Here is a 14,668-nt window from a genome sequence, read left to right as displayed (position 1 = left end):
TTGCTGGCAACTCTTTGAGCTTTATCTTTCCCAGGCTTTGTGTAGCTGAAATGTTCTGGTCTGGTCTGAAGGGGCTTGAATCACAGAGCTGTGTGTGAGTGCTGGGTTGTCAGACACCCATAACTGATAGAATCATAGAACCATAGAACAGTTAGGGTTGGAAAGGACCTTAATATGATCTAGTTCCAACCCCCCTGCCATGGGCAGGGACACCTCACACTAAAGCATGTCACCCAAGGCTCTGTCCAACCTGGCCTTGAACACCACCAGGGATGGAGCATTCACAGCTTCCTTGGGCAACCCATTCCAGTGCCTCCCCACCCTCACAGTAAAGAACTTCCTCCTTATATCCAATCTAAACTTTCCCTGTTTAAGTTTGAACCCGTTACCCCTTGTCCTGTCACTACAGTCCCTAATGAAGAGTCCCTCCCCAGCATCCCTATAGCCCCCCTTCAGATACCGGGAGGGCTGCTATGAGGTCTCCACACAGCCTTCTCTTCAAGGAGCATGTGGTACAATTTGAACATAAACCACCAACTTTATTACTTGAAATGCCTCTTTTTAACTCTCAAATGTTCAGTGTTGCTGTGTCTGAGTATGTTGTTAGAAACTGAAAAAAAATATCTCATGTTGCTAGTTTCTCAGGGTAGTGTGGTTACATGGTGACTTATTTTTGTCTTGGTTTCTAGCTGTTGTGGATACAGCCCTTAAACAGATGGTAGTGTGCATATTCAAAACTTTCTGTTCTGTTTTGTCTTCCACGGATAATCCTGACAAATTATGAGCTTGCCATAGCTGGAGCATTACTGAGCATCTCCTCCATGCGCCTTTTGAAGCAGAAGATAATATATAAATAAAAAGTGTGCCATATGTATTCATTCTGTCAGAAAATACCAGCTTGTTATTTTGTTACTGCTTTTAAAAATTCAGTTTCTTAGTTCATTTCTTTCCCACCCTTGTCTATCCTCTTTCCTAATTTAAACGATGTATCCTGTTCCCTCCCCACCATTATCTGATCTCTTTTTCCCCTACATATCACTTTCACATTATCATTCCTCACTATGCCATTTTCCTCCCACATTTTCATCATCTCTTCCTCTTCATCTCCACTGTTTCCCATACTTTGTGTTTGCACCTGTACAAAATCTTTCTTCACTTTGGGGAAGTTTTCTCCCATCATGTTTACCACCAGTAATCATTTGCTGATGCATCGTGAAGCTCATAGGATTTTAGGGATGGATGCCTCTCGCCTGTCTCTGATTCAAACAAGATGTAGTTGTGGCCTTTGTGCACTATTTTATACTTTGAATATTGTAATGTCAATGAACATTTTGGTCTTCCTCTTCTGACTTTTCTATTTCGTGATCTTTTTCTGTTTCCCAGCATTTTTCTGAAGTTTATCATTCTGTAACCCGAATGAAAACCCTGATGGGAAAAGGGAAGCAACTGCTGCATGTGTGCACCAGTGTGGTAGCAGGGAGTCAACTTTCACTTCCCATTGAGAAGCTAGGAGGGACGCTGGCAGATAACTGATTTGTAAATAGATGAGGGAGGAATCTGTGCCTTTACTGACAACACTGTTGTCACTAAAGATGGATATGGGGAAGGTGGTGGAAAGTTGCAGAAAAGGTGGTCAATGCCTTTTGTTGGCAACTAAATACCGCTTCTACTTTGAGCACTCGTCCTTCTGTCTGGGTGTGTGAACCTCAGTCCCTTCATCTTGAAAAAATGCTTGCTATATCCACAGAGCATTTATTCCTTCATTCATGCTGAGCATGTTAATGACACTGTATTACCTGCTGCTTGGTTTATCTTGAGTTTTTTGGCTTAAAAATGGGCTTCACCAGGTTGGTCCAGACTGTGTGCTAAACCTACAGCCATATATAAAAAACTTCATTTCACTACCTCTTTTCTGCCCTATCCTACACTTCATTTGTTCCCTCCTGTCTTTTTGTTCTTCTGTTCCAGTTGCCATTACTTTTCAGTGAGTCCTGACTCTCCTTTGATTCATATCACACAGCATCTCTATATGGGATTCTACAGCTTGCAAAGACCAGACATCTTCTGTAACAATGTGACTTCCTCTAATTGTTCATTCATTAGATGCCTTTCTCCTGGGACACTGGAGAGATGATCTGTGGGCAGGCACACTGAGTGTCTTTATTGTTATGGGGAGTCTCATATCCTGAGAAATGTGCAGGTTTCATACTTTGTCAACTAAGGAATGTGAGGCTAGATTGCTGATTTACCTTCTGGTTATACATAAGTGTTAAACTCCTGACCTTGGAAGAAAATACATTACTAGCATGAAGACTTCCCTGGCTCAAGAATTCCTCCACAGGAATGTTATCCTCATTCACAGTGGCAGAAAAGTATACTCTCAGACTGTCCATTTCTGCTTTCTTAAGTGTAAGAACGAGACCTGAGCATATTCTTTAGTTCTCCCACAGGCACTGAGGTACCACTTTGACAAAGTCTTGAATAACTTCATAAGTTTCAGTAAAACAACTAGTCTTTCAGAGATTTTGAACTCTGAAGGCATTGTGCAACCCCTATACATTGCTGGGTCCATATAAACTCTTGCTCTCACAGCCAGAACATTTGATGGAAGCAGCTTGATCGTGTTGTTCCACAGGTGTATGTATCATTGTCAGGAAGTGATCTGCCAGACTGTACCTGAATAAATGGGTGAGATTTTTCAGCCAAGAGTTACGCAAAGTCATCTTCTCTGAATAGGTTTGCATTCCAAGTAGTCTGTGTTACCTAAGGCTACTTTGGGATTTTCTAACACAGTTCAGTAGAAACTGCCTTTAGCAACCTTGCTATATAGACTTCAAAGACAGCTATATGTAGGGTACCAGTAGAATGAAAAAGTTCTTTGAGCTCAGACTCAGATGTGTGTGTACACAATTTGGCATCATATTTTTAAAGAATTCTGTTAACTAGTAAGTATTTATGGGTTTATTTCAGCCCATGAATGAAACATGTATGCTGCAGCGATAATCACTGGGGCTAAATCTAGACTCAGGATTCCTTCATTCTTCCTTTCCTCTGCATGCCGATGTACTTGCGTGGACTCACCCCAAGCCTTTTTTGAAATCACAGACAACTTCCATTTTTGTAGAGAAAATATTATCTTCTCCTTCAGGCCTCAGTGAGTCTTTAACTCATCCTGTGCTTTTTGGCACTCTTCCGGCATTTTCAAATCTGGATTATTCTCTGTAATTGTTTAATAAAGTTTTCTTTGTGTGGAGAACAAGCCTGTTTTTATTAAAAATAGGAGCTTTACTCTTAGAGGTTGATGAGTATAAAACCTGCAGATAGTGCTGATGTTGGCATGTGTGAACGCTGGTTTTTTGCTGTTTCATTTCCATAACATATTTGCAGCAGTTGATAACCTACTGCTATTTAGATATTTTTGTTTTCTTTTCCTGAATAACTTTTTTCATGGATTCCAGGTGTGAAATTAAAAATGTTGAATTTCCAGAGTGCTGATCCAGGTAACGAACAGTTTGTGATAATTTCATCTACAGGCAACCACTTTATTTTTCTGGCTTTTTCACAGAAATTGGCAAATCCACAAGCTGACAGACACTAGTAGACCTCTAGAAAAAGCTGAATGTGTCTCATTAACATCCACTTGTCACGGTCACAAGGCTGTCTCTTTAACTCCTACTCCTCAGAACCACCCTGCTCACACATTGAACTATCATCTTTTCCTTGGACTGGGATTATGAAATTCTCTTTCTGTCTGACTGAGCTTTTGAGTTATAGCCTTTGAATGTGGTTTAATATTTGTAATCAATTTCCCTGGAGAAGCAGTTGTTGAGACGGTGGTTGGACAACTTCCTAAAGCGAAATACCGTTTTATTTCAAAGCAAGTAAGTTTTTGAGAAATAGAGTATGTTTGTTCTCCTATATGATTTTTCTATATTCTTTGACAATTTAACTTGAGGCAGTCCCCCAGAAAAAGGCTTCCGGCATACAAATCTCCCCAAGCGTTTCCAGAGTATTTAATTCTCTGTTGTCTGATCTATTTCTGTTTACACAAGGCAAGTTTCCTTTTAGCTGTATCTGTTCCTTAATTTCTAGCTTTGAGCATGGGCAAATAAGGTGTCCAGTTTGGGGAGTGATCAGTTATTAGATTCCAGGGCTTCAGTTGTCCTTGCAGTCTGCTCTGAGAGACTCTTGATGGGCCATTCCATCCTCGTATCATCTTCTATAACATGTGGTACACAAGAAGGTCAGATAGGAAGTGGTCCATCTTAGTATTCAGGAACTCTGCTATTAGCACATGACAACTGCAGCCAAGTTTCACTGATTGTTCGTTAGTGCACTGCCTTTAGAGGCACAATAGATACAGAAGTTTTGCCAGATAACGTTGCAAGTATGACACCTTGTATGTTGACTTTGGGATCTCACCAAATGGAAGCCCCTCCTATTTATAACCTAAGACAGAAATTGAATCTTTACATCCCAAAATGGAATGCTAATCTGTTTTTTCCCTCTACCTCACCACAGACTAGCGCTTTATATACTCAACTATGTGTTTCTGCTGATATGTTGGAGAATTTGGTTTGTTATCTTAGCTTGTCAAAACAAAACAATTTTGGAGCTCTGATTTCTCAGTTCTGTTTCTTACTTTCTCACTTTTTTGTTTCTCTACTTACTCCTTATTACTCTTTAAAAGGTTCTGTGCACAAGAGGTGAAGGATCGTCTGTCTAAACCTCATGCCTTAATAACAGGCCACTGTCACCAGTCAGCATCCAAAGAGCCATGTAGTAAGGATTAGAACTGTCTCTGTTTTGTGTAAAATGTCTGAAACAGCGCTAACGTTATTTCCTCAAGTACAGACTCTGTGTTTATGCTAGTGGACCTGCCTTCAGCATTTGGCATGCTTCTCCACCCCCGTTATCTCACTCAGAGGGTGTTGAATGCCAGATATAAGAACAGCTTCAGATCATGTCATCCCTTTAAAGCTCAACTGGGGATTGTGATCAACAGTTTTACCTCTCACAAGGCAGTTATAAAGATTAATTTGTAATAATGGGAACCTACTTTTCAGTATATACCTGAGATTTCTGTGTGAAGAGGTGACAAGCCCCACTGCAAATAAGATGTCGTGGATGCATGTTTTCAACTGATGTAGCTGTGACCATGCCTGTGATGTCACAGCACCAGCAAGAGTCCAGTTTAGGCAAAGAGCAGCTGACACAAGCAAGGGAAGCTGGGAAGCTTGGAAAAGGAAGTGCTTTGAAAAGGCGGTTGAAGGCCTGTCTCTGCTGTCTAGAGAAGATTCAAATCCACATTTATTGTGGCAGATGAAGTCTGAGAGTCCTGCTCAACACTTCCCTAATGTTGGACCAATGAATAACATCAGTGCTCAGAAATGCCATCTTCCAACTTCCGCTTGATATGAAATATCTTTCTTTCTTTTTGGCATAGTGATCCATCACTTTCTGTCTGAATTATGCAAAAGTGACTGTTACTGTGATGGACAGTTTGGTACAGAATAGGTGTTTATGCTTACTGTAACAGGTAAAATGCAGAGTAGTCTGACTCTTGCAGTATCCAGTTTTTGAGAGCACCTGTGCAGCTCTTCACTTACTGTCAGCCAGTCATGTGTCTGAGTCAGCTGGCACCCCTTCCTGTTGTGTGTGACAAGGAGTGGACAAGGGCAAGAGCTTGGGCCTGCAGGAGTATGTGAGGAAGTGTTCAAATCTCTCCGCACCTCCCTTGAACGCAGTAGCAGAAACAGCCATTCCCACTTCGCCTCCAAGGAGCAGATGTGCCTGCCCATTGACATTTCTGGCTTCTGTTATTGTGAAGGCATTGTGCTTTGCTGAAATCCATCTATTGTCTCTCAAGCAGCTTCAGAAACCAGATGAAGGTGTTCTTCCTAGATTTCAAAGGAAATACTGATCAGGCTTCAGAAAAGACCACATGTGGATATCTGAACTTTTGTGATACATGAGCTCCTATGGGACAATGCAGGCATCAAAGTTCAGGATGCAGCAACTAACAGTTGGAGGCAGAGCCTCTTGGCTAGAGAGACTTGTCTGTAGGAGAAGTTTCCAGAGGAAATTGAAATATCATTAGAAATTGCTGGAGTGCTTTCCTTGGTGAAAAATTCCATCATTTAGGACGATGCTCAGAACACTAATACTGTTACATTCCTACCCCCTTTCAAAAAAAAGAAGTTATTAAAATCAAAAGCAAAACCAAAAATAAAAATCAACAGAGGGGTTTTATCCTCACAGAAAGAGGCAGGCTAGACATTTGAATAAGCCTACTGGAAATTTCACCTTTTCCAGTGATCTTTCTTAAGCAGCGTTCAGAGAAGCAAGTATCATGTCATTCATGGCTATGTTTTTTCTTTGTTTATATCATTAGCATGTATTTTGGAGTCAATGATTTGTAGAAAAATTTAGGTCTGGAAAGCAAATAAGTGTCATCTTTTAAAATGAAGCTTTATATAAAAGAAGACATTATATATGTCTGTGCTAAGTAATGGCTCCTATGCAGAGCAGCAAACTATAAAAATGTTACTTTAAAAGGTGAAATGCAAAGCAATTTCCTTTTTCATTTTTCTTTCTCTGCGGTTGTTATGTTAAGAAAGGTGAACAGGACAGATATCAGGAGGTGCTTCCTGTTTGTGCAAACAGATGACAAGTTGGCATTAACCATATACATGATATGAGATTATCAGAGTATCTTAACCACATGCATCACTTTCAAGAGGACTTTTCCAAAGCATTTTCTTTCATTTCCTTTTGAATTAATCTATTAAAAATATGTGCAGATGTGACAGCTACTTAAGTGAGTATTGGTTAATTGTACATAATACAACATTTTTAATTACCAAACTTTGGCTAAGAATAATACAAAATATGCTGTGGCAGGTATGTATATGGGAAACAAGTTAGAGCTGCCTGGAAAGGGTGGAGAGTAAAAAGAGTGAAAAGAAATGGCATAACTGGACTTTCGGCAGGCTGTACAGTCAAGAGAGATTTGCTAGCTCTGGATATCTCTTCCTTACTCTGTAGGAAGGGAGGATACTCCTTTCCTTGTAAATGTATTGTCCCAGACACCATTGAAAAAAAAGGAAGACATCAAGGATGTGACCTCACAAGGCCCAACGTCAGTATGTAAAGCTCTGGCAGCTATTCAAGGGTAGGTCAGCAACATGGCATTTCCTTACAACCTTTTCTGTGATGAAGAGCTGCTATTTTCCCATTCCCTTAATCCAAACTATTCTTAAATCTCATTCTGTATTCACCTAAACTTGTAACCGGTTTACTGTCTTCCTGTAACAGAAGTTCCAACATCACCAGTATTGTAATCCACTTCTAGTAGCCATTTATCCGAGACTAATAAAATGGTTTTGTTGGTATGTTTGTCTCCCACCAGGCAGTAACAAAGAATTTACAGTAAACTGATTCACCCATTCTTTGCACTGCTAAACCAAAAGAAACTGCATTTTTCTGTAGTTCAGAAATTGCAGCCTAGAAGTTAGGGAGGGGGAAGGACTTATAGGCCTTTCTTAGGTGTCCCCATCACCTTTCTAGTCAAATAATTAATGAAGCAGTCTTTCCTGATGACATGTGCAAGACTGTGTTGCAGACAGAAATAAGGGCCCAGCCACCAATTTGTACACAATATTTTTAGAGTGATAGTCTGTAGACTGAATTTTTAATGCTTATCTGTCTCTAGTAGAACAGCAGTCAGGACTTCCAAAACCAGAGTTTTGGATTAACGCCATGAAAACAGCTGGCAATAGAAACTAGAAGTCCCTCATAACATCCCACCGGTCCACTGGGACCAGTGCATGCAACCTTCAGCCTCTTGACTTGTTGTGGTTTAAGCTTTTAATTAAGTTCAGATCAACACCCTTGATCTTTGATGAGCTTTGTGGATACATATGTGCCAATCGGTGTATCTTCTTCCCTGCTCGTGACTTCTAGGCTTGATCTTACACCTGCCTGGTGATCTGGACTTCTGGCTGGCTATTGTAACTGTCAGGTGGACCTGCTTTGCTCTTCTCACTTGGACCCTGTGGGGACACAGCACATTTCAGTGAGGCCACTGCCTCTGCTTGCCTCGTCGTCACCCTTGGCTTTCAGCTTGTCTTTCCTCTTGGAGCAGCACCTGCCCTTGCTGCCCCCCAGCACCTAAGATTCAGGATAAAGAAGAATGTCACCTGGGATAATCTGGGTGCAAGATAGCCAGAGTCTGACAGATGTGGAAACTGGGTCTGGATATAAGAGGTTTGATGCATCCTTCTTACCTAGTTCTGAATCATGTTAAGTCCCAGCCCCCCGACCATTTAGTATTAATTCTTTTAGTGAGAAACTGACAAATCAGAATCACGGAAGAACTGCCTGGATTCCGTTGAATAGATTAGACTGGCAGACACTTGTTACTGAAGGTACTGCTCAAGAAAGGAGCCTTCATACTGGGCCCTTGATCATCCTTACCACTTAATTATTAGCTTGTTTTATGCCACTCCAGGGAGCTCCATTATCTGAGACAAGGCTTCGGTGGAGAGTAAGGAGATGGGTGCAAGTGCATCTGTGCTGTTGGGTGCTAGTGCCAGGATTCAAATATATTGTGAAATGCATAAATACTGGTAGCTGATTCCTTAGTAGGGACTCAGATGATTTAGAGGCATCAATTAAATAAATCAGAATAGGTATCTTCATGTGAAATCTTACTGACTCCTCACAGAGTAAATGTGTTAGCATGATCAGAAAACACTGGTACAGAAATCATCATAAAATTATGGAGGGGAGGTCTGCAAAATAATTTCTGTGAGGCAAGGCAGAGTATTGGTCTGGAAATCTCTGCACATTTGTTAACTGGAATTTGCAACACTTAACAGGTTGTTTTGCTTTTTGGTTTGGGTCAACTTAGAAGTCACAGATCTTCATGTATTCCTGCTGTGATAGTTAAAGTTGTCTGGAAGCGTTTACACAGTCCACACTGGAATTCCATAGCCTTGATCTCCATCTTCTGTGGATCGAAGGCATTAGCTGCACTTCCTAGTTTTCCTTACTTTTACTCTGTGGGATTGGCCACAGTCCCACAGTCCCATAGTTCCTGCTGCAGGTCCCTGAATCTTTGCTTTATTGAGCCTGACCTTGCGCATGTCCATCATGTAATCAGAGATAACTGTGGGGGGGAAACAATTTTCTTGCAGTTAAGATAACCCAAGCGTGCCTGGTTTTGGTCCAGTTTGTAAAGTGACACTCAGATAAGTGGGCCATAATGTTGAGATTAATCCTAAACATCAATGTTCACATACCATTAAGACTTTCAGCCTTTAATACTTACTGTTGTTGTATGCTGGATATTCTTACCTTGTTAATATAGTTAAGAACTGATGGGTTATGTTTGTCTCAGTCTTCAAGGTAATTGAAATATTCTGAGGGCAATAGAAGAAGAGCTTTCCACAGCTATTTTGATCTAATTTGTTAAGTCTGTTATTTCTGGGAAGGGGTTAGCAATCTTCACATGGAACACTCCAGAGTCCATCAGTCCACAGCTGTAGTTTATCAAGATACCTGCTGTAAACCTTAAAAACTAAATAGCTGCCTGTATAAGGAATTTGCATTTTTTTTTTTTTATTGAAAGTAATGGATTCTGTGTATGTTAATTTAAAATGCATGCTAAGGAAGTAGACAGATCTCTTTGTAATGCTGGGTAGCAGCACAGGACAGGGAGGATGCAAAATCAAACTGGAATAGGCAGCTCAGTACTGAAACTGAGGGCACACCTGGAAAGATTTATTTCAATCTTATGATACACTGAATACTGCTAAATTAATACATTTATTGTAGATTTTATATTCTGTATACATTATTCTGTATGACTTCATGTGCTTCAAAGGAATATGTCATAGTCCCGTTGGCATTTTTCAGTTCACCAGTTTAATGTGAATGACCCGTGGAAAGATTATTTTCTTCTCAGGTCTTTACAAAAGAGTAAAACCAGGCAAAGTGGTGTTAGTGCAGTGTTCTTGCTGAGCTGTTGAGCCAAAGTTAATGAATTAAAACTCAACATAATTCTGAGTTAGGGGAACTTATAGATGGGGAAGTACATAGCATGTGATTTTCCACGACCACAGAGTAGTGCAGTGGTGTCAGTAGAAGATCCCTCCCTGGGTTTAAACTACAAACCAATTCTCCTTTTTGCTACACTACACTGTTTGGTTAATTCAAGGCTTATACAGAATCCTTTGGTTAAAACCTCATGACTTTTTTAAGCAAATGTTTATACAGCACACGAAATAGACATGTAGAGACAAACATTTTTGAAATTCAGACTTACTAACAGTGGACACTATGTCTTAAAAACCAGTGATGACTCCTAGCTATTGCACATCTTCACAGGGAAAAACGTGCTCTGGTATATGAGAGGCTGGAACACTTCAGAAGCTAGAGGTTCAAATCTCGTGACTCCCCATATACTTTTAAGTGTGCTATTGCAGTGCCCCCTGTGGTGTCTGGGTTGGTTGGGTCTCCTCTAGTGAGAAAGGAAGAAAACAAAGGAAAGGGCAGGAACACTAAATAAATGCTGCTTTTTTTTTTTCTTTTATTTTTTTCTTTTTTTTTCTTTTTTTTTCTTTTTTTTTTTTTTTTTGTGGTCTAGGAACAGGTTTAGCTGCTGCTGATGTGATTGAACAGAGAGCATGTAATGCTCTGGGGGTACATAAAGGCAGGAAGAGCCCTCGCTGAGAGAAGAAAAGAAAAAACTCTCTTAAGAGGAAGGTCTTCTGAGAAACATTATAGAACCAAAATAGAGCAACTAAAGGAAGGAAGTCCATGTCCTATATATACAGAAAGGGAGGGGGATCTTCTCCATAGTAACAGGGGGAGCAGGGGAGGGGGAAAAGGGACAACCCAAACTGCAAAAGATGTGTTAACAAATTGTACAGAAAAGAGAGATTTGGGGTTTGCTCTCCTTCCCTCTGGTTTCAGTGTGATATGGAAGTCCCATTAAAAAAATTACTTAAGCTAATAAAATGAGGATTAATTCTTTTGGGACAGTTATAAAGCTTGTACTTTAGTATTTGTACTTTATATTCTAAACATCTTATTACTACAAGACTTGAAGCTTGGTTGTTTAAAGAAAGTTTCAGTTCTGTGATTTACACGGTATGTCCGTTACTCCTATGTATTTATATTATTGCTGTGCAGTTACAAAATGTTTTGGCACTGGAATACAGCCAGGTTTTGCAATGGTATTTAATACACAGAAGTCAGGTGAAGTGGCCTGTGTGTCTGAAACAGTAGTGTTGGTGTCACAGGAGTAATCACTTGCATGGAAATCACAAGATATCCTGAAGGTTGGGATGGTTCTGAGTTTCCTGATGTGGTTTTGCTGATGCGCTGAGAATCCATTTTTGCTTTTTCCCACCACTTGTTTCTTGCACTCTTTTCCTCCGGTTAACTCCATCAACAGTCTTGCAGAGCACTTGCAGGACCCGCTGTTGCATGTCTTGCCAGGCAAATCCCTATCAGAAAAGAGAGTGGTCCTTAAGCCTCAGAAAACTAGCGCTGTAGTAAAGCAAATCTGTAACAGTTGGTGTGAAACAGCTTTTCCTCCTCCTGTTAATTTACAGCGATTACTTCTAATAACTAGTAAGGCAGTAACCAGTCCCGATTTTAACTTCAGAAAAGACTGCAGCAGTGTTTGCTGTTTAAAATAAAGTATTTACTCAAACCTTTGCCTTTTGTATTATATGGGATGGATGATCTTTCTGTTTTAAAATACCTGTAGTTGTTTTTGCGAAGACTGACACCAGTGTCTGGTTTCAGGGTGGGATGATTAACTGGAATAGACTGTTTCCTCCTTTGCGACATAGACATAATGCAAATTATCAAGATCATCGCCCGTCTGAACAAGACACGCCTCCGCCTACTGAGGTTTCTGAAGAGCAGGTAAACGCTTTTCTATTATAAAATGTCATTGAAAACCTGGTTAGGAGTTGTCTCTACTTACTGACTTTTTATTATCTATTGAGACAGTTGCTTGAATGTTCTCTATAGCAGCACAAATTAGAGTATCAGATAACAGTCACAATACAGAGGCAGGAAATTGCCATTACTATCCAGATCAGAGTTACAGATCAGCTTGGGAGTTTCTGCTTTTATATGTAACTGCTTGGGTTTTGTATTTAAAGATAAGACAGTTTCACTAGTGTTGGCTGTTCAAGTCTGATTAAAAAGAAATGTTTCAAAGAAGGAGGAATGGCAAACAGATGTAATTATTTGTCTTGTAGACACTTCCTTCACTCAGGTCTCCAGCTTAGGTTTCCAGTTAATTCGTATTGAAGTTCCATTTTTTGGAAATAGGAATTTTATCCTACCTGTGGACTGCAATGCACACTTGGTCTAAAATTTGGATGTTTTCCTGAGAAATGTGGTTCACTGATTTTACATATTGATGCCACAGAGAAGTTTGTGTCTTTTCTATCGAGTATAGATTTAGACTTACTGTGTAGATTTAGATTTCTAGACTTCTGTAGATAAGTTTTATTCTCAAAAGAGATGCATGCAGTCAAATTCTCCAGGTTGTAGCCTATCTGCAGTTAGCTGCATTGGCCATTTTATAGTCTAAGGTCTGTGCTACCCCTTGAGCAAGAGTAGTTTTCAAGGGCACATTTTTCTTTCCCCATCACCCTTTTTTTTAAGGAGATGAGTCAACACTTGGTAGCACTGTGCTGTCATTTCTAGTTACTTTAAAATGAGCTTGTCCCAGACAGAAATCTTTGCTATGATCTGATTTCTAGTTGCGATTCAATGTTAGATTATGTTCAAAATGTTCAAAACTTTAACTGCCCTGGTTTTGACTGCAAAGCTGTTTGCATACATCCAAAACGGGGGAAAGAAAAATATCAGAAATAAAAAAGGAAAGAGGAAAATAGAACCCACACATTAAAGAATGCCTGAAATAAACCCCAGAAACTTAGTTGTGGCTGGGCTGAAAGCCTACTCAGTACCAGGTATGGGGTAGACCAAAAGATCTCCCTCTTTCCTTGTCTTTTTTATTTGTTTTATTGACAAAATCTGATTATAGGAACTTCTATTGTTGGGCTGGAACTGATGGAATAGCTATTAGTGTGACTTACTCTGGATTCTCACCCAAAGCATTTATGCCCAGATTTGTGATAGCACTATACACTTATATTTTCTCATGCACCAAAGTTGTAAATCTCACCTTATTGCTGCCATTTGCGATGCTGCATAGTTACCCTGCAGAGAAAAAAAGTAATATAAGCACCTTTGATATCTCAGGACTGTCCTTATAACTGCACAAGGTGTCTTACAGCGGCAGAAATACAAAGTTTTCTTCTGTTCTTGAAATTAAAATTTGCAAGTATTTGCAATGCTTGTGCATACAAAAATCTCTTCGTTTCTTGTGGGTTTTTTAGCACCTTAAATTACCGTTACCAATACCTGTTTCCTTGAGTTGATTCAGTTTCTGTGGTTAAAATACACGCAGTTGAAAAGAGGTTTTTGTTGTTATTATCTGTTCTCCCTGATACTGGCTGGACGTTTCTGTAAATGGGACCATTGCAACTCCATCCACAGCTTCTTAAGGTTAGAATTCATGGCAACTGCTGTAAAAAAACCTTTCTTCTGAGATGTATTTCTGTGGTTAGCTTTTCTTCCACTGCCTGCCCTTTTTCTCATAAAAAACCCAATCTTAGATGAAAAATCGGAGAGAGGAGACTTCAGAAACTACTTACAGGTTATGAAATCCAGTTTGAAGTTAAACTGGTTGCAGAGGTGTTGAAAGTGACAATTCATTTCTCTGTCTACCAGAAAGTGAGAAACTGACATTGAGTTGTAAGGGGGGAAAAAGGGGAAAAGCAGAAAAATGATCAGTATGATATTTGATATTCAGACAACCAAGATAGCAGTTTTTCAAACGTTTTGTAATGGTCTATTTAGGTTAAGAAAAGGAGGGCCCCCACCTCTGGGCATACTTGGCAGTAGCATATGTCTCAGTAAACCACCAAAGCAGGGAAGATTAAAAATGCTGAAAGTTCTGGGGGTGTACTGCAGGAAGGGGAGGTTGCTTTTAATGGCACCTTTATTTTAAAAGGCATTTAAATTATTTTCAATACTAGCGCACATTGCTCTTGCACACTGGGAAGATTCTTTCAGTCATACTTAATTCAGAACTGTAGCTTCTAAGTTTACTTTAGATTGGACTTTAACCATAAATTAAATTTGATTATGCATACATTGCTTTTACATGTGGCAGTTTGAATATCTGTTAGCACAGAGCAAAAAGCTGAGGTGTCAAGTACACAATATTATAAAGAAGGATGGACATGTGGTTACTGATCACCAAAATCACTGTCTTAATGTGCCCTTTTCCAGATAATCAAGTGTCATTGACTTACGCTGTTTTGAGAATACATAGAATCATTCCAAGAATTTAACTGAACCTATTTAAGTATTCTACTGCCTCTCTTTTAGGGCTTTCAGGTTTATTTTAGAAACCACCTAGAATGAATAGTTTTGTGTTCTTTAATGGCCTCTGAAGAAGCAGGTATTTTGAAGGAAAGTAGAGCTGAGGATGTCTGGACAGGTTTCCACATCTGCTATAACTCCGTATTTTAGACGTTGGATTCTGGAGGTCCTGTTCTTGCCA

The 14,668-nt window shown here is 39.8% G+C and overlaps 1 protein-coding gene across 2 annotated transcripts in view; it reads left to right on the top strand.

Moving 5' to 3' along the window:
* Window positions 1-14,668, top strand: part of UBAC2 (UBA domain containing 2) — a 93,046-nt gene that overhangs the window by 74,510 nt on the left and 3,868 nt on the right. For both annotated transcript variants that reach the window (XM_065678012.1, XM_065678011.1), the window contains exon 8: window positions 11,821-11,943. In XM_065678012.1, the coding sequence (XP_065534084.1) occupies window positions 11,821-11,943 (123 nt within the window). The remainder of the gene's footprint in view (window positions 1-11,820; window positions 11,944-14,668) is intronic.

Source organism: Lathamus discolor, chromosome 4 (genome assembly GCF_037157495.1).
Source record: "Lathamus discolor isolate bLatDis1 chromosome 4, bLatDis1.hap1, whole genome shotgun sequence".
Taxonomy (NCBI): domain Eukaryota; kingdom Metazoa; phylum Chordata; class Aves; order Psittaciformes; family Psittacidae; genus Lathamus; species Lathamus discolor.
The sequence above is the reverse complement of the archived record's forward strand: the minus strand, read 5'-3'. Positions and strand labels throughout refer to the sequence as shown.